The sequence below is a fragment of the Saccopteryx leptura genome, chromosome 7 (assembly GCF_036850995.1).
Source record: "Saccopteryx leptura isolate mSacLep1 chromosome 7, mSacLep1_pri_phased_curated, whole genome shotgun sequence".
Classification (NCBI taxonomy): domain Eukaryota; kingdom Metazoa; phylum Chordata; class Mammalia; order Chiroptera; family Emballonuridae; genus Saccopteryx; species Saccopteryx leptura.
In genome coordinates, this window is record NC_089509.1 from 112804346 (window position 1) to 112826243 (window position 21898).

The following is a 21898-nucleotide window of genomic DNA, read 5'->3' on the forward strand; positions in this document are numbered from 1 at the left end:
TTGGTATCTCTTTTCAGATGTTTTTAGTATTTTTAATAAAGGTGATTAATTATGTGTAAAATAATGTGACCTTTAGAAAAACATCCCTGCAAAAATTTTCATTTAAACAGGGAAAAAGCCTGACCAGGCGGTGGCGCAGTGGATAGAGCGTCGGACTGGGATGTAGAAGGACCCAGGTTTGAGACCCCGAGGTCTCCAGCTTGAGTGCGGGCTCATCTGGCTTGAGCAAAAAGCTCGCCAGCTTGTGTTCAGGGTCGCTGGCTCGAGCAAGGGGTTACTCGGTCTGCTGAAGTCCCCCAGTCAAGGCACCTATGAGAAAGCAATCAATGAACAACTAAGGTGTCGCAACGAGAAACTGATGATTGATGCTTCTCATCTCTCTCCGTTCCTGTCTGTCTGTCCCTATCTATCCCTCTCTCTGACTCTCTCTGTTCCTGTAAAAATAAATAAATTAATTAAAAAAATTTAAACAGGGAGAAAGACAAATCTGGCAAGGCCTGGCATCTCCTGCTCCCTTTGGCAGAGGGAGGTCTCAGCAGGTCAGAGTCATCCAAACACAACAGGCTGGCGCCAGACCTAAGGGATCCCCCTGTCTAACAAGACCACTTCCCTGACCAGGGAGCGTGTGCTGTTGGGTAGTCACACAGATGTTCCTGCCCCCCCGTTCTGTAAACGTGGGTGCCTCGTACTGAGACGCTGGCCAGAGGGCACGCAGACCTGCAGGCTCTAAGTTCGGGGTAAGAACGATTTGGAGGACAGCGCGGGTCCCACTTCTCTGCTGTGAGATTTCTCCCCAAGAACTTGTAGTTTCCTGTCTATGTGACTCCGCAGAGCACAATAATAAATTCATAAATGGTCTTTTGTCAGATCACTCTCCAAATTAAGGGTTACAGAAGATACGGTTTCTTTCATTCAGCAAATAATTATTAACACCTCCGTGGTGCTGTTTCTGGTCTATGGAATGTAAACCGCCACCCACACAGACGGATTCCACCAGCTCTGTTCTCCTGTCGCCTGCGGGTCTGCACAGTGGGGGAGAGATGCTACAGTGTTACCCAGGCTTTTGAGCTGGTTAAGAACATCAATCAAGAATTCTTTTCCCTGACCCAGGTGACCTGTATTTCTGTAGTTGTCCTATACATAAAGAACGTGGCTATGCGAGCGGGGTATCGTCTCACCCCTTCCTAGTTCTTAGCCAAGCATATACCGAGCGTACAACTGCACTGATGGCTACGACAAATCTTGAAATAATAGACACGTCAAAACTGGAATTATAGAAGTTCCCCTCCAATATATTGCATTCCTTCTCAGCAACAGGAACCCAGCCATTCAAGCCAGAAATAGAAGGCCTTGAGGTCACCATCTTATTCTATCCTCACTTTCCAGTTTATCAAGTCCTGTCGGCTCCAGCTCCCAGCTGACCTGGACCGGGCCCTCTCCTCTCTGTCTCTGCTGCTCTGCCCGAGTTCGGGTTCCTATCCACCCCTCTCCCCGCATGGCAGCCCTGCTCCTGTTCTTTTGTCTTTCCAAGTCGTTCCATACACAGCACCAAAGTTGGTTCTGTCAGGTTTAAAACTGGCTGTGTCACTCCGCCCCCCACGGCCTTCAGACCAAAATTCACCTTCCCACACTTCGACCTCAGGCACGAGCTGCCCCAGACCCTCCCACTCCCCTTACCTCGCCGGAGGCTTCTTTTCGGTTTCCTCTTTTTCGGAGTCAACCAGCTGCTTCTTTTTCTTTTCTTTCCTGGAAGGAAAGACCACAGATCAGCTTTTATGGCTGCACACATGGAGCTGCCCAGCTTCTCTGTCAATGGTTGGCAGCTCTTATGTTTGGTCTTCAAACCACAGTGGCCAGGAGGTGGCTGGTGACCTTGGGCCCTGCTGCTTCCTGCAGGGGTGGCAGGGGGCGGGGAGGGGGAGAGTTCTAAAGCGGCCAAGCAGGCAGAGCCATGAAGAAAAGGAGACAGTGATCCCGGGCAGTGCACTTCTGGAAGCTTCGCTGTGGAATACAGAGGAGGGCTCTGGAGGCCGGGGAAGTGAGCTGGGGCTCCAGAGAAAGTTCGGAGCTGGGCTGGACTTGGGCGCTGGGCTGGACTTGGGCGCTGGCTGGACGCAGACCCTCGTCAGAGGTTGCTGCTGAGTTCTCAGCAGAGAGAAGGGGCCCGGACACTGTGATCAGGCAAGGCGGCAGGACTGGTGGCCTTGGAGAGAAGGAGGGAGCTGGGGAGGAGGGGACATCGGTTGCCCGACGTGGGGGGATTCTTATCTGACGCCGTTCTACAAAGTAGGAGGAAGAGTGATCTCTTGAGGGTAAAAAGGAGGCGCTGAGTGGGTCAGAGGTTTGGGGAAAAACAAAGGCTCATCGCAGCAAGCGGGGTGGCCACGCGGGCGGAGGGCTCACCAGCTGAGATGGCGAGGACCCAGCAGGTGCGGGCTGCCCTGCTGTGTGTCTCTGCCCAGAAGGGCCTGCTTGTACATGCAATGTGCAGAGAGCAATGACAGGCTGCTCCAAGACCTTCCAGAGAGTTCTAGGAAAAGACCGAGCGTCAAGGCTGGCTAGGTATCGGCAACAGGTTACTGGAATAAGAGCTCTTGGACTCTGAGCGGGTCCGACGGGGCTGGGAAGGGAAAGGCCGTTCCCGAGGGGACACGCTGTCGGGAAAACCAGCGAAGGCTAGTTTGTGCTGAGCAGGGGAGATCAGAAGTTGAACGATTGTTGTAGGAGTTAAACTTTGAGGACTTGGTGCCCAAAATGGAATTCTTTAATTATGGGGAAGTTGAGGCAGGTTTGAGCAATGGAAGGGTCTGTGGATCGCCTTTGGGTGTGTAGGGGGGGCAAGACCTGGCGGAGGACAAAGTCACTGGACACGAGCAGAGGGGGAGATCGGGGAAGTGGGCGAGCCTGCTCTTCCCATGCACCCTGAAGGTGTCCCGGATGATGACAGGACTTGGAACGGAAAGCTCTCAGGCAGCCTTGAGATCCGCCGGGGAGCAGAGCGGAAGGTGAGGGGTGATACTGATAAGGTGACCAATTGTCCTCCTTTAGGGAGGACAGTCTTTCGTTTGTAAGTTCCGTCCTCCCTCGAAAAGTGTCCTCCTACATGTCCTCCTCCTTTTTGATATTGGAAGACTCATCTGTAAATGTCCGTATTTGATTGGTGCCGAGTCGATCCATTGCGTGTGATGTGACATATCTGTATCTAGTTGAGTACCTTTTTCTTACAATTATTATTAAAAATTAATATGCATGTAAGCATAATTGTAATATAAAATATTACTAATGTTTTTATTATGCATTTATCATATTATAGTGTATTATTATTGCAATGAATAAAATGTTTCTTTGATTTATGATATTGTTTTCTCTTCAATTTATTTTTGTCCTCCTTTTCATTGTAGAAAAGTTGGTCACCTTAGATACTGAGGAAGTAGTGAGTGTTTCACTCGAATGATTAAAGCCTCGGAATAAAAAAGGGGGGGGGTGAGGGAGCAAGAGGCCGTGAGTGCCCGTGACCAGACACGATCAGAAAAGCAGAACGCAGCCCCGGATTCCCCGTCCCCACACCTACAGGAGAAAGACGACCCTTACCTTTCTTGGCGGCAGGTGTGCTGGGAGCCTCCCCAGGCTCTTCTGGGTCATTTGGTTCCGGGGAATCATCTCTGATCACTGACAAAGGAAACAGAACTCATTTCAGAGGTCACCTGGGCTCGAGAGCAAGCGCTGAGGGGGCTCAATGTGAGAACAAGAGGGCGGAGGACACGTGTGGTCCAGGGCTGGGGACCTGCCGGTCAACAGGGTTCCCCGGCTCCGCCTGGATCCGGTCAAACTTGTAGTCATCGTGACCCGTGTGACTGTCGCGGAACCCGGGAGCAGCTGCCTGCGGGGGAGGGCTCAGTTTGGCCCCGTGCGGATGGGCTCAAGGGCACTCAGCAGCCCTCCCTCCCAGCAGGAAGCCAAGAGCAGTGCCAGGGGTGACCTTGAACTCTGACGGCCCCCGTGACGGTGAAGGTCTGTCAGATGGAAAATGCACATTACTGCTTAGGCCTCTGTGAATGGGTGTTTTTAACCGGCTCTGCCCGTGATGGTTTCACCTTGAGAAACAGCGAAGGGGGGGCCAAGCAGCTCGTCCATGTCAGTGGGAGGGACCTGCCGGCTCCGGTTAACAGCAAACAGATGCAGAGTAGGAGTGGCAGCCGGGCCGAAGCCCTGACAGGTCACGCCTGGCTCAGGGAAGGCGGCCCCCTCTTTGTTCTCACAAGGCTACGCCGTCCACCCATCTCACCCTGGCCAATGTAGACAAGGGAACTGAGGCAGGTGGGCAAGCTGACACCAGGCCCCGTAAATAACCTGTTGCGTTTCAGAAACTTCTAATATCTGTTTTCTAAAAATCCAACCCTCAATTATAGACAATTTGAGGGCTGAACGTGAAAGTTCCCTGCAGTCAGGGTGGGGACGGGAAGGAGGGAGGACCGACCGTCTGCGTCTGGGGCCCCAGGTCAGCGTTCGGGCCACACGGAGATTTTGTTGGCTTTGCCCTTGGATGGAGCAGTGCTGAGCCTGAGCTGACCGAAGTGGCTTCAGAGAGGGGCTGAGGCCCAGCGGCCCTGGCTCAGGCCTTCTGCGCTCTCCTCCCGTGTCCCCACCACAACCCCTCCTGGAAGATGAATGTTCCCCCTTCGCAGACCCGAGTGGTGTTTGAGGTCGGGTCCAGTGGGTATCGTGGGGCTCCTATCCCTCGTCACGGGCGCCCCTGCGCAGGCCACCTCGCCCTCCCCGGGGACTCTGTCTGCACCCAGGGGCTCGGGTCTGCTGCCCGTCCACGCCCCTGAGGGCGGGGTGAGCAGCCGGACGTGGGCCACAGTGGCGGTGGCAGCAGTAAGGAGAGCCCTGTCCCGAGAAGATGCAGATGGCTTCTCCTCTTCACAGACCTGACAACCCAGGTGGACTTAGGTCGTTGAATCAGTTACCTGACGCGTGGACCGAGGGAGCACGGCGCGTCTCCTGAGCGTCTTCTTTACCTTTTGTGCGTGGGGTCAGCTCATCACAGGACACTGAGCAGGAGAAGAAAAGGAATTTCAGGTGACAGGACCGGCAAGCAGGGGACAGAGCGGGAGGAACGAGAACAATCTATTCTCGCCGGTGAAGGTGGTGGGGCCGAACACCGCGGCCTGGTGGGGTGAGACAGAGTGCGAGCGTGAGCCGTCCTTTCCCTTGACTGGCTCCTGACTCATTTAGTGACGCTGCCTAATGTTTTCTTCGGAAAATCTGGGAGATGGAACCTTACATTGTTTATTTGCTTTGTGATTATGTCCACCTTATTCGGATGGCATGTGTTAGAGGCGAGGAGGAAACATTATTCGGACCTCTGATTCTCAGAACTCATGACACCATTTTTGGCAGCACCCAATAATACACAACGGTATATTTAATATACTCCAACTTCTTTTATAATGATGGTTTGTGGTCGATAAGTGACCCAGTGTTAGGCACTTCACCAGGTCCAGCAGACCTTTAAACGTGTTATCATCCTTTCTAACGATTTCAATAACATCACTCTTAGAATTCAAACCATATGAAGACGAACACCATTGAGACGGAAAGGCCTGTAATCTGTCAGAGGGCGGGCAATCAGGTGAGGGAGGCAGACGCGTCTGTTGCCCAAGTTACCAGTCGATCATAACAGTCTGTTTTGAGTGTTGGTTGGACGAGGCTGTCTGGACATCACCGCATCAGACTGGCTGGGGCAGCGTCCCTAACAAGAGGTCTTATGCCAAGTTGGTGCATCGGTTCCTGTCTGTGTCTTTTTCTTTGTCATACTCAGTTGTTTTTTTTTCCCTCAGGGTTCCCGCCACAAGCTGGCAGGTGTGTGTTCCACCCTCAGGCCCCTTGAGCTATGCTAAGTCAGCCCCAAGGATGTTACCTTGCTCAGCAGCAGGGGAAGTGCTGGGTATCTGTTGTGAGCCTTCTTCATCAGTGATGTGGGATGGTAGGTTGACTATTGCAGACAGAATGAAAAATCATGACAGGTGACAGAGACAGGGTGCGGAGCAGGAGAGGAAGGGTAACAACGCCCAGGGTAGGCGGAGTCCCCAAGTCCAAGGGCAGAGGGTTGGGCTGTTCGAGGGGTGGAGGAAGCAGGTGCTCTGGGCCCTCCCCTTACCCAGGCCCCTCGCAGAGCCCGTCATCCTTGGAAGGGCGTGCATGGAGGTGGGTATATGGAAGGGGCAGGTCAACACAGAGACGGGGCCCCGGGGTTCTAGGCGTGGCCCCAGCGCCACAGGCTGGTGCCGCACAGGTGCTGGACAGGGTCTGTTTCTCACCTGGAGTGACCCTTCCCTTCTGGGTGACTCTGGAAGGAGACCTGGCCGGGCCAGCCAGGCCAGATGGCTCGCTCAGGGCCTGCGCGTGGCGCTGAGGGACTGCTCTGAGCTCACTGACGCTGGGCACAGGGGTCAGGCGCCTGAGTGGGGGCTGCTGGGGCGCAGGCAGCAGCGACAGGATGTGGCGAGGCCTCCTCTCTGCCGCGCCGGGCAGGGCTCCGAAGGGGATGGGCACGGCTCTGTCCAATCCTCCGCAGATATCTGCAACTGGGATTGGTCAAGGAGAACACATCAGCACAGGGGAGACTCGGGATCATCCGGGGGAGGGATTTCTTGGCAGGTGATATCCAAAAGGCCAGGCACGTCGACTCGGTTCATCAGCATCGCCCTCCATTGCGGCCTCTTTCTAACTTATATTATGTGTTCAATGCAGGAGGAGTTCGGTGCTATAACTGTATCTCGCCTCCGACCTAATATCCAAGTGGTTTCACACATAAAGGTGAGTTTCGCTTTGTCCCCAGGGGTTTAATTTCTTTTTCTCCAGCTTTTTCCCTTACTTTTGGTTTCAGAATTTAGGCAATCACGAACAACCCTTTAATTGAAACAGATGTTCCTGTTTTAATAAATAAACATATCACACTTACTTCCCTGCAGCAAATCAGATAAAATATGAATTTCTTTTCACAGTGTTTCTGGTTTCCGCAGACTCAGCCTCCGTGCCCCGCACCTTACGATCTGGCCACACCGAGCCTCCTCCTCGCCCCTCACACCCCGGGCCCCATGGCTTCCCCACGCTGTCCCCTGCGTAGCCAACGGTGGGTTCCTCTTAGGATTCTTCTCCATCACTTATTTCAGCAGTCAAGTTGTCTCAACCAGGGCCCAGAAAAAAGAAAGTAAGCTGGGATTTTGGAGAAGGGACCAGAAAAAGAACAAATGACAGCTGTAGGTGGAGAAGGATGATTGAGCTGGCCCACGTCAGGGGGCACATGTGGTCCCCCTGCTGTCAGACTTGTCCGGCACGGCCTTTGAGAATGCATTTGCTCTAGCACTGCCCCCACGCAGCCAGAAGCGTGTGCCCCCAGGCTGCTGTGCCCGCCCGGAGGGGGACTTTTCTCTTTAGATGCCCTGTTAGCTCCAGGAGCATTTCTCCCATTGGGGAGGTGACTCTTGACAGTAACGGGTCAGAGAGCAGATGAGAGCTGTCAGCGGCGGGGACCTGCTGGTCCTTCCCCTGCCATTCTCAGATGCGTGGACCACGCGTCCTGGACAACGTGTTTGCCCTCAGATCTAACGTGGTTTCACCCCCTGCTCCCTTCTTTCTTTCCCAGCTCGACCACTGCTCTTTCATCCACTCGGCGCACGTTCTGCCTCTAGGTGTGCCTCACGCTCCGCTCCTTTCCGCACCCCCTCTCCCGCCTCTGTGCCCACAGTCCCCTCTCGCCCTCGCCCGCGGCCTTGCTCCCTCCTCCAGCGCCCCACTCCGCCTTCTAGGCAGCCTCCAGACCACGGTGATCAAAATCTCAGGCCCCGGTCCCAGGAGAGCCAAGGAGGACTTCCGGCTCCGCTCCGAACAGACAAGGAGCCTGGGGAAGTTATTCCGAGATTTAATCTGATGTGTTCCACGAGGATAACTATGACTTCACAGGACTCGCTACATATGACATGAGATCATCTTAGAAAGTGCCTGGGATAATGTCTGCCATTTACCGAGCACTCCACAACAACAACAGCAACAACAACAACAACAGCAACGACAGCAACGACAGATGCTTACTATTACCACCCTACCCATTACTCCTCCTCTCTGTCTCTCCTTGTCCTTCTGTCTGAAAGGGTCCCCTGTCACATTGCATTTCCATCCCGTTATGCATTCCCAGAGATGCCCAGGATGCTAAACACTACAATTTCTCCCAAACTCAGAGAGCAGGTCAGACAGAAACACTCGTGCCCTCTGGAGAGTCCTCTTAGAGAACCGGGGCTGGGGGCTGCTCCTGCTGCCACACCCGTGAGGGAACGTGGCCCGTCCCTGCCCAGAGAGAGAGAGTGGGCCATCAGAGCCCACTTCCACGGGGCCGGAGAACAACCCCGGCTTGCAGCAGAGCAACTCCCCTCACGCTTCCACAGCCCCGGGGGCGCCCGGGAAGCCTCGTACCCTTTCTGAAGCTCTTGAAAATCTTCACCAGGTTGGGATATTCACGCAGGTTGATCTGACTGAACAGCACCGACAGAAGGGACAGGCTTAACTGGTCCTCCAGCGTGCTGAGGATGTTGTAGACCACTTTCGAGATCGGGACCATGTTTCTGTAGGCTTCCAGAGACTCCTACAAGAAGAAACGGAACGAGGGACTCTCACACATGGCTATACAATTAAACGGAAGTTTATTCTACGTGTGTGGTTTTTTAAGTTGTAAGAATGCCATTTTGCTGTCTTTCTTTTTTAACTGATTTTAGCGAAAGAGGATGAGGGAGAGAGAGACAGACAGGGACATTGAACCGTTCCTGTATGTGCCCTGGCTGGGGATCGAACTGGCAGCCACGGCTGCTTTAGGAACGATGTTCTAACCAACTGAGCTATCAGGCCAGGGCCCATTTTACTGTCTCTAAGAAGAAATTTAACACAAAAGGTAGAGTCAAATTCCCTGATGTAGAGAATTCACAGTTCCACATGTTTACTTTGGGAATGCCACATATATTTTGACAGTTAGCCATAGGAATGCATAATTTAGCCTTCTTTAAAATAAGTCTGTCTTGGGAAGCTTATTTTAGGCATATTTGAGGGAAAAGAGAAATTTTAAGAAAGGAGAATGCAGTGAAAGGCTGTTATGGTGGATTAATTCCCCATGGCCCTGGGCAGGACACTTCAGCCATTGACCTAATAGCTGGTCATCAGGGGCAACTCTGCTGATTTTCATTAACCTGTGTTCTCTCTTTCTCTCTTGGACTTGAGCTGGCCTGAATGGGGTCCAGCCACGAGGAAATCACTCAAAGAATTCTTCTTGCTGAGAGGGCAGCTAAAACGAGAAACATGGCAGGAGAGGATTGATTGTAACATGCTTATGGAGCATCTCCTTGGCTAGTCCTTGGGTACAAAGCAATGGAGAAGATTAACATGGCATTGCCCTTATCGGGGAAAGATCCCTGCCAGGCAAAGAAGGTGGGCATTCAGTAATAAACACAAATTAAATAAAGACCCAATTATTATTGAGAGAAGTTTTATTAAGGGAAATCATAGATTTCTATGAGTAAGAATAATGCGGGAAGTCTTAATCAGATGAGTAGGTCAAGGAGGCCACTCTGAGCAGTGACATCTGGGCTGAGTTCTAGAGAGGGTTTGGAGCCAGCCAGGCCAAGGCTAGGGAGCAGATGGTTCTACCACGGCCAACAGTTCCCTGGGCTCAGGAAATGCTTTAAAAACCCTGAATTATATAAAAAGAGTGACATTTTTATACACATAGTCATACCTCTCACTGGCTGCCTTTCTTCACATTGGAATGGACTATGGATGATATGGTCTTAGGAATTAGAATGGTGCCCTTAGTGGTTTAAATGGTGCCCCCTCCCTCCAAAAACATGTCCACTTGAAACCTATAAATGTGATAGATAGATAGATATATATTTTTTTGAAAAAAGGTCTTTGCTGATCTAATCAAGTTAAAGATCTTAAGATGAGATCATTTTGGATTAGCGTGGGCCCTAAACCACAATGACAAGTGCCCTTAGAAGAGAGAGAGGGAGGAGACACACATACACAAACAAGGTGATGTAGAGACGGAAGCAGTTATTAGATAGTTCTGTATGTCAAGAACACAACAATGATGGCTGCTACCACCAGAAAAACCCCAGAGGACAGGTTTGCCCTCAGAGTCTCTAGAAGAAATCAATACTGCCAATGCCTTAATTTTGGACTTCTGGCTTCCATAACTGTGAGAGAATGCATTTTTTTCTTTTAAGTTACCTGGTTTGAGGTCATCCTAGGACAGGGGTTGGGAACCTTTTTGGCTGAGAGAGCCATGAATGTCACATATTTTAAAATGTAATTCTGTGAGAGCCATACAACGACCCGTGTACGTTACGCATTATCCAATAAAAACTTGGTGTTGTCCTGGAGGACAGCTGTGATTGGCTCCAGCCACCCACAACCATGAACATGAGCGGTAGGAAATGAATGGATTGTAATACATGAGAATGTTTATATATATATATATATATATATATATATATATATATATATATTTTTTTTTTTTTTTTTTTTTTTGTATTTTTCTGAAGTTGGAAACGGGGAGGCAGTCAGACAGACTCCCACATGCGCCAGACCAGGATCCACCCAGCATGCCCACCAGGGGGTGATGCTCTGCCCATCTGGGGCGTTGCTCTGTCACAACCAGAGCCAACCCAGTGCCTGAGGCAGAGGCCATAGAGCCATCCTCAGCACCTGGGCTAACTTTACTCCCATGGAGCCTTGGCTGTGGGAGGGGAAGAGAGAGAGAGAGAGAGAGAGAGAGAGGAAAGAGAGGGGGAAGGGTGAAGTAGATGGGCGCTTCTCCTGTGTGCCCTGGCCGGGAATTGAACCTGGGACTCCTGCACGCCAGGCTGACGCTCTACCACTGAGCCAACCGGCCAGGGCTGAATGTTTTACATTTTTAACATTATTACTTTTTTTAATTAAAGATTTGTCTGCGAGCCTGATGTAGCCATCAAAAGAGCCACATCTCAGCCTGACCTGTGGTGGCGCAGTGGATAAAGCATCGACCTGGAAACGCTGAGGTCGCTGGTTCGAAACACTGAGCTTGCCTGGTCAAGGCACATATGGGAGTTGATGCTTCCTGCTCCTCCTCTCTCTCTCTCTCTCTCTCTCTCTCTCTCCCTCCGTCTCTCTCTCCTCTCTAAAATGAATAAAATAATAATGCTAGAACATTAAAAAAAAAAAAAAAAAAGGAGCCACATCGAGCCATAGGTTCCCGACCCCTGTCCTAGGACATCCCCTTTTCCCTGATAATGAACATTTGGTTCTGGGCCTTCTAATCTCTAGAAGCCCTGAGGGGCTTGTGATTCGTGACCTGAATAACGGGGTATTCTTAGTGAGGGCGGGGCTGCCCCCGGGAAAGCACTCGGCCTCACTCACCGCGTACATCCTCTCGGTGATGAAGGTTTTGTCTCGGAGGCCCTCAAAGAAGGGAAATGGTTTGGATATGGCATAGGAGAACTCCAGCTTCTGGGACTTGAAGTGATTGTAAAGGGTCGTTTTCAAATTCGGGGCCATGGTGAACATCCTATGGAAGGGGCACATGAGGAAAAAAGAGAAGCAAAGACATTGTGGAGGTTGGCAAGTGGCCCTTGGTGTTCAGCGGGCACTCTGGTACTGCGGGCCTCCCGGTGTGGTAGACTGCCTGCAAGTGGCAAAAAGCCTTTGTAGATTCGAGGCTTAGCAAAAGGCTAAGTTCTCCCCTCCTCCCACCTTCCTATTGGCTATGAAGCTGAGTATTTGCACTCATCCCATAGCCCCACTTCACTTGCTTGCTTAAGTTGCTGGAAGCAATTTACATGCCCTTCCTCTCACCCTTTGTTCAGATGTTGGTTGATTTCATTTATGCACAGTGGAGGGATTCCTGTTTTTGCCTCAGATGTGTGACTTTGTATCAAAGACTTCCTTATTTGCATATGGCTAGATAATAAAGCAAACTGGGGGCTACGGGGCTCCCGGATATTGCCATCAGCATTGAAGAGGCCTCCCAATCCCATCCTCTTTTCTCAGTGAGTCTATTTTCTTAATTCCCTACAGTTCTCCTTCAGGACCCAGAATTACTAGCCGCACTGGTCCGCGGCATCCCGGGGCCATCTGTGCAGCCATGTCTGCCTCAAAGGCTCATGGGTACAAGAAGCAGTGACAACGCTCAGCAACAGTGGAAGCTAAAAGTGACCAACAACATGACCCTGAAATCCCAAAGGGGCTGCTGGGGCAACATCAGGCAGGTATCAAAAATAGCTCATGTTTACTGAATGCTTCTGGTACCAGACTCTGGTTCTAAGGGTTTCTCATGCGGTGACTTATTTGATCTTCACAAAGCCCTCGTGAAATGGTTACTATGATCACACCCATCTTTATTGTCAAGGACACTGTGACACAGAGAGGTTTAATAACTTGTCCTAAGTTGTCCAACCTGGAAGTGGTACAGGTGAAGACGTCCCGACCTCCTGGCTCGCAGCCAGCAGTCCTACAGTCTGTGGCGACACTGAGCTGGGCTAAGACTTCCTGGATCGTGGCTTACGGCACACCCTAGCAATGCTTGTGTTCAAGGGGCTGCCCCCGAAACGGGCCGGAAGACGGAAGCCTGAGACTGCTTAGAAACCTGAATTAACCACCTACCATCCTCAACACACAGACAGGCAGAAATAAAGACACAAAGACTATAAAGACATGCTTACTTGAGGCGACTTCACTGATTTATGCATCAATTTCGTATCTCAGAACAGACGGGTGCTTTTCCCCCCATGCCCATGCCACATTTATAAAATTCACCATGTATATAGGTCAGGAGAAAATATTAGTAAGTTTCCTAGGCAGAAAATTTACGTTCTTGATTCATTGTCAAGAAACGGGAGGCATTAACAAAACAGTCCATCACCTGGAGCTACTTCAAAAACAAAACAAACACATATCCCATTTCTCCAGCTTCATTTTACGTCACAGAGAAAATGGAACTGTAATGAATGACCATTTGTAGGGATTCAACCCCGGCAGCTGGTTGGGCACCCCGTCTTCCTCTTTCCTCATTCTCAAATCCTTTAAGTTTGACAGTAAAAAAAATATATATATATATTAAATAGCAAAATCCAGAACAGTACTGGAAAATAAGAAAGGATGCCATAGGAGGTCTGTAATCGTGAAGAAGTCCTGGAAGAGGGAGAACAGGTGTGAGAGACATTTACCATCCACGACACGCAGACGGAAGGGCAATGCCCGGAGCCCAGAGCCCAGAGCCCAGAGCCCGAGAGAATCAGAATGAGTACACACCAGAAGAGGAAGGGTCCCTGGGGTTAGGGTGAGGATGACTAATTATGCGACCGCCTTCAGAACAGATCATACATCTGTTTCCTCATTCTTGAAAAAAAAATTTTTTTTTTGCTTATTTTTTAATCACAATTGATATTTAATACTGTATTAGTTTCAGGTGTGCAGCACAGTGGTTAGACATTTATATAACTTACAGAGTGATCCCTCAGATAGATAGATGGTTCCTCATTCCTTGTCTTTTGTGAATAACCGGGATGGAGCACAGAGAGGTTAAGTAACCTGCCCGAGGTTATTCAGCGGCAAAAGAGAGCTCACTTCACCAAAGACCATTTTTCACTAGTGCCTGATACCAAGTCTCATATACAAGTGTTCAGATTTCTATTATGTAAAGGAGTCTTAAACATGAACAAGACAAAGGAGGAGGGAAAAAAAAAAACTTTGAAAGAAGAAGCAAAAGCAAACATTCTTGTAAAAAAAACCCCACAAAAGCAAAAAGTCAAATGTGCAATAAAACATGGTAACTTACTAGTGGTTCCGAACAGTGCAAACGAAGACAATTTAACAACACATTTGCCCCTCAAGTCAGCCAGGGCAGAAAACAAGGGCAATAGTCACAGACTGTCCTGGAGAAAAGGCAAGCAGCCAGACGTTCTGGAGCCCAACTTAATAATCACTGTCAAATACCCCAAAATATGTGTTCCCTTGCATCCCAAATTCCCCTTCTAGGAATTTATTTCGGGGAAATAATTATGAATATGCTTAATGAGAAAATATAAAAAGTTTACAGTACACTACGGAGGAAGTGAAACGTACTCCCCAATTTTCTCTTTTTTGCCAGCTTCCCAACTACTTCTGGCCACTTGCAGGGTGGACAATGAGCAAGTGGCTAGTTCGGGGCAGAGGGCAGAATCACAGAGTGTGGATGAGTGGGGTGGAGGGCAAACCTTGTTCCACCCACATCAGCCTAGAATTTAGGGGAGGGAAAAAAGGCTGAGCTGTGTGTGTGCTTCCCATCCCCCCACCTACCTCTGTCCCCCTGTTCGGTGGTCTCCTCTCCAATCCCCCACAGCCCCCCTCCCCCGGGTCTTTCTGTTAAACACAATTTTACCAAGAGAGAGCCTCACAGCGTAAACAGATGGGTTCCACCCTGCAGCCGCTGCCAGGAAATTAATCACAAAAGTCCCGATCGCCCGAAACGAATCAAACAGCCAAGTCAAGAAGAGCTCACGCTAAACGCGGGGTTTTCTACCTGCTCCTTCGCGGTCCCGGGCGCAGGGGCCGGCCAGAGGTGGCTCCGGGAGGATTGGGAGCAACGCGGGGAGGAACCGGAGGCAGGAAGAAGGCTGGCTTCCGCCCACGCAGGGAGGGCCTGGCCTCCCAGGAAAGAAAAGTGAAAGTATTTTGAGCAGATCATACGGGAAGCCGAAGGCTGTGCCTGCAACCTGGCCCCACCTCTGGAAACTTGTGAGATTGCTGTGGCATCTGGGGGTTGGTGCTGGTGCTCCCCCATCCGGACCAGGCCTGGAGGGGGTACAGAGGGGAGAGACCTGGGGGCCCAGCCCCGGAGTCCACGGGGCTCTGAGAAGCCATGTCTCTGCCTTCCCCACCACCTCTCTTTCCTCTGACCTGCCCTGCTAGACTTTCTGGAGCGATGAGAATGTTCTACAAACTGGATTGTGGTGAGGGTGATGGTGACATATCTGAATACATTTACTAGACACCATCCAAGTTTTAAAAAAACAAACAAGAAATTAAAGGGGCAGTGAGGCAGCTCAGAAATGCCTACAGTTTGTCGGGATGCAAACTGAAGTTCCGCAGAGGCAGGCAGACCACCAGGCGGGAGAGAGGCTGGGAGCCTGGGAGAGGGTGGGACCCCGGCGGGGATACAGACCCTTCCGCCACCGCCAGGTGTCCTTTGCAGCCCTCTCCCCTGCAGCCCCAGCCGATCCGCGGCTTCCTATCACTACAGATTCGCTTTGTCTGTATTAAAGTTTTACCCCAGTGAAAATATCCAGTATGTGCTTTCATGATGTATCGCTTCCTTTGCTCATTGTAATGCTTTTGAGATTCATTCCAGTTGCTGCAAAGACAGTCATTTATTCCTCTTCAGCAGGTGTACCAGCCACCTCTTTTGTGTTCTGTCTGATCCTCGTGACGTCAGAGATACAGCCAATCAGCGTGATGGTCTATGGGATGTCCAGGTGATCCAGACATCTTTGAACTATATTATGACAAAAGGCAGGTGAGTTCATGTTACCCAAGACAAATCTGTAAATGAATACTCTTATCTGTCACGTGAGAATGAAAACTGTTTCTGATTCTCTTTTCTAATCAGAATATATAGAAAGAACACATTTGCCAAATCAATGGCCGCACATGCTGTATACATGAGGCCAGCAGGATGACCTGGGCTGGCGACCTTACTGCCTCGACTGCCCGCTTTCTTATCCCCAGCCTCCCCAGACACCCATGAGCTCCCAAATACACTCCCAAGAAATAGATTTTCTGTTGAATTAGCCAGTCTATTTGGTTACTTGTACCCTAAAACCCCAACTGATTAAAAACTTGGTACCAGAGAGTGAATTGTAGGCAACAGATCGTCACAGAAATGTGCTCAGTCTTGGATTGATTATCTGACCTAATTGGACATAAAAGGAGTGAATATCCTATGAGTGTTCCCAGGTGGGAGCTGCTTAGTCTTTGGCAAGCAGGGGGCACGACAGCAAATAAACTTATAGCACCGCGCTGGGGTCAGGACTCTGGAATCCACTCTCTGACTCCAAGCCTCAGATATCGGCACACTTAGCACAATGCGGAGAAATCTTTCAGGTGGAAAGAAAGCATCGACATGCCTTCAGAGATTATCCTGTCGTTGGCCTAGTTCTGGGTGGGAGAGCAGAGGACGAGGGCAGGCTGGAATTTTCTCACCCCGTGGGTCCCGTGGCAGGAAAAGAAGATAGCTCTACACTTGTGTTAGAAACTCTTGGTCCAGAAATCCTTTATCCCAGAGAGATAGATTCACTAGTGAATGTAGAGTAAAACAAGACCATGAAAAATGGAACCTAAAATTCCAGCTCATTATTATCTAGGCCAGTGGTCGGCAAACTCATCAGTCAACAGAGCCAAATATCAACGGTACAGTGATTGAAATTTCTTTTGAGAGCCAATTTTTTTTAAACTTAAACTATATAGGTAGGTACATTATCATTAACTTAATTAGGGTACTCCTAAGCTGGCCTTTGAGCCACACTCAAAGGGCCAAAGAACCGCGTGTGACTCGCAAGCCACGGTTCGCCGTCCGCTGATAAGCGAATGCACTATGTTGCCGAGGATGGCTTTCTCATAAACTTGGGAGGGATATCCCTTCAATCTCAGTCTCACTGCCAGCCAGCGGAGGCACACCGAAGACCTTGTGCTTACAAGCAAAAGAAACTGGCACATACATGTCACTGCTCAGCTCAGTGGTGGCCTGGGTCCGCCTGCTGCCTAGAGCAAAGGGAGAGGAGATAAAAGGCCATCGAAGTGGCTGGTATAGTCTCTGCCAAGCTTTGTCTGGGCCCCTGTGGCTCATAAAGGCTAAGAACGGAGGACAGTGGTGCCTAACAGAGGCTCAACTTACCCGTTCTTCTGCCCTACAAAGTGGGGAGATAGAGAGGGAGGGAGGGAGGGAAGTAGGGAGAGAAGAAAAGAGAGAGGGACTGAAAGAGAGAGAGAGAGAGGCCCTGGCCGGTTGGCTCAGCGGTAGAGCATCGGCCTAGTGTGCAGGGGACCCGGGTTCGATTCCCGGCCAGGGCACATAGGAGAAGCGCCCATTTGCTTCCTCACCCCCCCCCCCCCTTTTTCCTCTCTGTCTCTCTCTTCCCCTCCCGCAGCCAAGGCTCCACTGGAGCAAAGATGGCCCGGGTGCTGGGGATGGCTCCTTGGCCTCTGTCCCAGGCACTAGAGTGGCTCTGGTCGCGACAGAGCGACGCCCCGGAGGGGCAGAGCATCGCCCCCTGGTGGGCAGAGCATCGCCCCTGGTGGGCATGCCGGGTGGATCCCGGTCGGGCGCATGCGGGAGTCTGTCTGACTGTCTCTCCCTGTTTCCAGCTTCAGAAAAAGAAATAAGAGAGAGAGAGAGAGAGAGAGAGAGCTGTGTGTGCAGCATCTGCTAGGCACACAACCCTCCACTGCCCTGGAATCTTTGCCAGGGGAGAGAAAAAGCAAAAGCTGGCTGAGGGGCAAAAATCCCTGCCTTCTATGTTTTGCAAACATACTTATGCAGAATTCTGAGCACATCCATAATGAACCGGAAGAAGTGGGATTGAGTGGAACATACTTTGGAGAAATGTTGCTTTGTCGGTCCTTTGGCTCATTGTTGTGACTGAGGCCCTGGGTTCTGCAGGTGGCCTGCTTCCCGGTCACCTCTGCCTGTCACCTGTTGTCCTGCCTAGATTTTTATCTTCTGGTTTGGTGTATTTATTTTCTTTGCACATCACTCCTATTTTCTTCCCCAACTTGATGCTGATACAGTGTGTTTTTATAAATGGCTTCACATCCTTTACAGACTGAGGGCTGGCTAAAAGTGAAAAAATCATGTACCGACATAAATATAATGCACTGGTTAGCGAGGGATCGCCTTGTCGGTTAAGGCCCACGTCATCGGAGTTCTAAGCCTCCCATCCAATAAGAAGGTTGCCGCTGTCCTCAAGATGTAGGTGACTAGTTGGAGCTCAGTTTTCCCTTCGTAACCGTGGCTGTGTTTGGAAAGTGCCCACGTATTCAGGAAAGCTCAGAATCCCACATCGAGCTTCTCTGCCCAAACTTCCCTCTGATGTCAGGAGTTGGGAAGGGTTCTCTCTTCACTCTGGCTGCTTCCCAGAAATTTGAAGAACATCTTTTCCACGTTACAATGCTGAGCATTCAGGCTGTCCCCAGCCCTGTGTCTGAACACGACACCTACCTTGTTCAGTCCCAGACGTGCCACCGTGCCCGGCCAGCCCATGGGCCTGAGAGAGGATCTGAAAAGTTTTTCGTTCCCCTTTCTTTCTCCCCCCACCTCGGCGAGGGGAAGGGGCCCATGTGATGTTCGCTTTACTCCCATACAATGGTACCCCCTCACCTCCAAACAGCGTGGATTCCTCTGAGTTCGTTAGCCTTCCCCGCCATCTTTCCTGTGTGTGAAAGTGTGGCCCCTGGCTTCCACCCAGATCTGGTCATGCTCCTCCCTCTGCTCCCCACCCCCAGGGGGGCTGAGAAATGCCTTGGACGTTGGGGGGGGGGGAGGGACAGACACAGCACAGTGATCAGCCATTTCAGTTTTCTTTCCCCTTCCGGGGGCCACCCTGAAGGACCTTTCGGCAGGCAGCCACTCCGGTGCTCCCTGGGAAGGCGGAGAGGCAGGGGAAGGCTGACCGAGGGTGACCCAGGCCGGCTCCATGGCCCAGCATGTCCAGCAGGAGAAGATGGCCCGAAGAGGCAGTGATCTCAATTACAGGTTAGTCCTGTCCTTCATCTGCAGTAAAGTCGGCATCTCCCCTGGTTATTTCTGTCTACCCAGCCTTATCCGCCGGTGCACAAGAAAATGAGGTTACAAAGAAATACGTGGTGAGCACTTCAGGTGTTTAAAATCAAAGTGGGAAAGTTTAAGGCGACATGACTCACACGACTGGATTTCCTTGCAACAGCCATGCAGCTGGGCCTGGCGGGCAGAGCTCCGTGCTTCCCCCACGCCTGAGCCCCTCTCGCTTCCCCCACGCCTCCTCTCTCCCCATTCAAAGACAACTCGATCCAGAAAAGGGCTTCTTCAGAAATAGTAACATCCACATCAAGTGCCTGGCGATTGTCAAGCTTTTCCCAGTTTCCAGGTAGTTGGGCACCAGTGTTATTCAGAGCCCGAGAGTCGACTCAATGCCTCTGTACACTTGATAGGAGGAAGTAAGAACAGATGGGCCCGACAGGGACTAACGCAGTCAGGAGTGTTGCTCTCAGGGGAGGGGGGCTGCGTGGGCTGGGATGTAATACTCTTCTGGTTAGAGAAGGATGCAAATTGTCTTTTATGTATTTATTTATTCATTTTAGAGAGGAGATAGAGAGTGAGAGAGAGAGAGAGAGAGAAAGGGGGGAGGAGCTGGAAACATCAACTCCCAAATGTGCCTTGACCAGGCAAGTGCAGGGTTTTGAACCGGCGACCTCAGCGTTCCAGGTCGATGCTTTATCCACTGCGCCACCACAGGTCAGGCTCAAACGGTCTTTTAAAATGCAAGATAACTCCATCAATATATTCTTGTTGGTAAAAATGAAAACGATGTATAATTGTATGGAAACTCCTCTAACCCTAGAATCTGAGCTGGGACTATTTCCGCACTGGCTGGACCCCAAGGAGGGTTATCAGCAGCGGCACAATGTGGTGGGTCCTCAGCACCCAGCGCCGTCTCTCCGGGGGGGGGGGGGCAGAAGGCACGCCCTGACCACCACTCCTCTTTGTACTTCTTTTTTTTTTTTTTCCTGAATCTGGAAACGGGGAGAGACAGTCAGACAGACTCCTGCATGCGCCCGACCGGGATCCACCCGGCACGCCCACCAGGGGCGACGCTCTGCCCACCAGGGGGCGATGCTCTGCCCCTCCGGGTCATCGCTCTGCCGCGACCAGAGCCACTCTAGCGCCTGGGGCAGAGGCCAAGGAGCCATCCCCAGCGCCCGGGCCATCTTTGCTGCAATGGAGCCTTGGCTGCGGGAGGGGAAGAGAGAGACAGAGAGGAAGGAGGGGAGGGGGGTGGAGAAGCAAATGGGCGCTTCTCCTATGTGCCCTGGCAGGGAATCAAACCCGGGTCCCCCGCACGCCAGGCCGACGCTCTACCGCTGAGCCAACCCGCCAAGGCCTCTTTGTACTTCTTAATCCCATCACCTTGTTTCACCTCCCTCCACCCCCTTCCATCTGGCAACTGTCAGAATGTCCTCTGGATCTATGAGTCTGTTTCTGTTCTGCTTGTTCATTTATTATGTTTTTTAGATTCAGTTGTTGATAGCTATGTTTTATTTTTCATATTTTTGATCGTTTGTCTTCTTCTTAAAGAAGACCCTTTAACATTCCATATAATACTGGTTTAGTGGTGGTGAACCCCTCAGCTTTTTCTTATCTGGGAAGCTCTTTCTATGTCCTTCGATTATGAATGGTAGTTTTGCTGGGTAATCTTGGTTGGAGGTCCTTGCCTTTCATCACTTTGAATATTTCTTGCCACTCCCTTCCGGTCTGCAAAGTTTCTGTTGAGAAATCAGCTGAGAGTCTTATAGGAGCTCCCTTGTAGGTAACCAACTGCTTTTCTTATGCTGCTTTTAAGATTCTCTCTTTGTCTTGAATCTTTTGCATTTTAGTTATAAAGTGACTTGGTGTGGGCCTCTTTGGGTTCATCTTGTTTGGGACTCTCTGTGCTTTCTGGAATTGTATGTTCATTTCCTTCACCAAGTTAGGGAAGTTTTCTATCATTATTTTTTCAAATAGGTTTTCAGTTTCTTGCTCACTTTCTTCTTCTTCAGGCACCCCCCGTGATGCAGATGTTGGTACGCTTGATATTGTCCTAGAGGCTCTGTACACTATCCTCATTTTTTTGGATTCTTTTTCTTTTTGCTGTTCTGATTGGGTGTTTTTTGCTTTCTTATATTCCAAATTGCTGTTTTGTTTTTTTAATTTTATTTATTTTTATTTATTTTTTACAGAGACAGAGAGTGAATCAGAGAGAGGGATAGACAGGAACAGACAGGAGCGGAGAGAGATGAGAAGCATCAATCATTAGTTTTTCATTGCACGTTGCAACACTTAGTTGTTCATTGATTGCTTTCTCATACGTTCCTTGACTGCGGGCCTTCAGCAGACTGAGTAACACCTTGCTGGAGCCAGCAACCTTGGGTTCAAGCTGGTGAGCTTTGCTCAAACCAGATGAGCCCACGCTCAAGCTGGCGACCTCAGGGTCTCGAACCTGGGTCCTCTGCATCCCAGTCCAACGCTCTATCCACTGCGCCACCGCCTGGTCAGGCCAAATTGCTGTTTTGACTCTCAGCTTTATCTATTCTACTGTTGATGGCCCATAAATTTTCATTTCAGCCTGACCAGGGGGTGGCACAGTGGATAGAGCGTTGGACTGGGATGCGGAGGACCCAGGTTTGAGACCCCAAGGTCGCCAGCTTGAGCGCGGGCTCATGTGACTTGAGCAAAAGCTCACCAGCTTGGACCCAAGGTCACTGGCTCGAGCAAGGGGTTACTCGATCTGCTGAAAGCCCACGGTCAAGGCACATGTGAAAAAGCAATCAGTGAACAACTAAGGTGTTGCAACGAAAAACTGATAATTGATGCTTCTCATCTCTCTCTGTCTCTGTCTGTTCCTCTCTCTCTTTCTGTAAAAAAAAAAAAAAAAAAAAATTCATTTCAGTTAGTATGTCCTTTGTTTCTGATTGGGTTTTATTTTTTATGGTTTCCATATTCTTTTTTACACTGTTGAAGTTCTAAGTTCATTTACTCTTCCCTAAATTCATTGAGTATCCTTATAACCATTGTTTTGAACTCTGCATCTAGTAGATAGCTTGTGTC

The 21898-nt window shown here is 50.4% G+C and overlaps 2 protein-coding genes across 4 annotated transcripts in view; one reads left to right on the forward strand and one right to left on the reverse strand.

Annotated features, from left to right (window-relative positions):
- Positions 1-18507, reverse strand: part of SP110 (SP110 nuclear body protein) — a 49712-nt gene extending 31205 nt beyond the window's left edge. Inside the window, exons 1-8 of the mRNA XM_066345304.1 lie at positions 18437-18507; positions 11446-11593; positions 8476-8644; positions 6324-6590; positions 5924-5998; positions 4971-5054; positions 3592-3669; positions 1678-1746 (exon numbers count right to left, since the gene is read on the reverse strand). Coding sequence (XP_066201401.1) covers positions 1678-1746; positions 3592-3669; positions 4971-5054; positions 5924-5998; positions 6324-6590; positions 8476-8644; positions 11446-11593; positions 18437-18483 — 937 coding nt within the window. The 5' untranslated portion in view covers positions 18484-18507. The remainder of the gene's footprint in view (positions 1-1677; positions 1747-3591; positions 3670-4970; positions 5055-5923; positions 5999-6323; positions 6591-8475; positions 8645-11445; positions 11594-18436) is intronic.
- The window catches only part of LOC136378398 (nuclear body protein SP140-like protein), an 88667-nt gene continuing 81233 nt past the window's right edge, over positions 14465-21898 (forward strand). For all 3 annotated transcript variants that reach the window (XM_066345281.1, XM_066345285.1, XM_066345282.1), the window contains exons 1-3: positions 14465-14823; positions 15449-15577; positions 18666-18811. In XM_066345281.1, the coding sequence (XP_066201378.1) occupies positions 18753-18811 (59 nt within the window). In that variant the 5' untranslated portion in view covers positions 14465-14823; positions 15449-15577; positions 18666-18752. The remainder of the gene's footprint in view (positions 14824-15448; positions 15578-18665; positions 18812-21898) is intronic.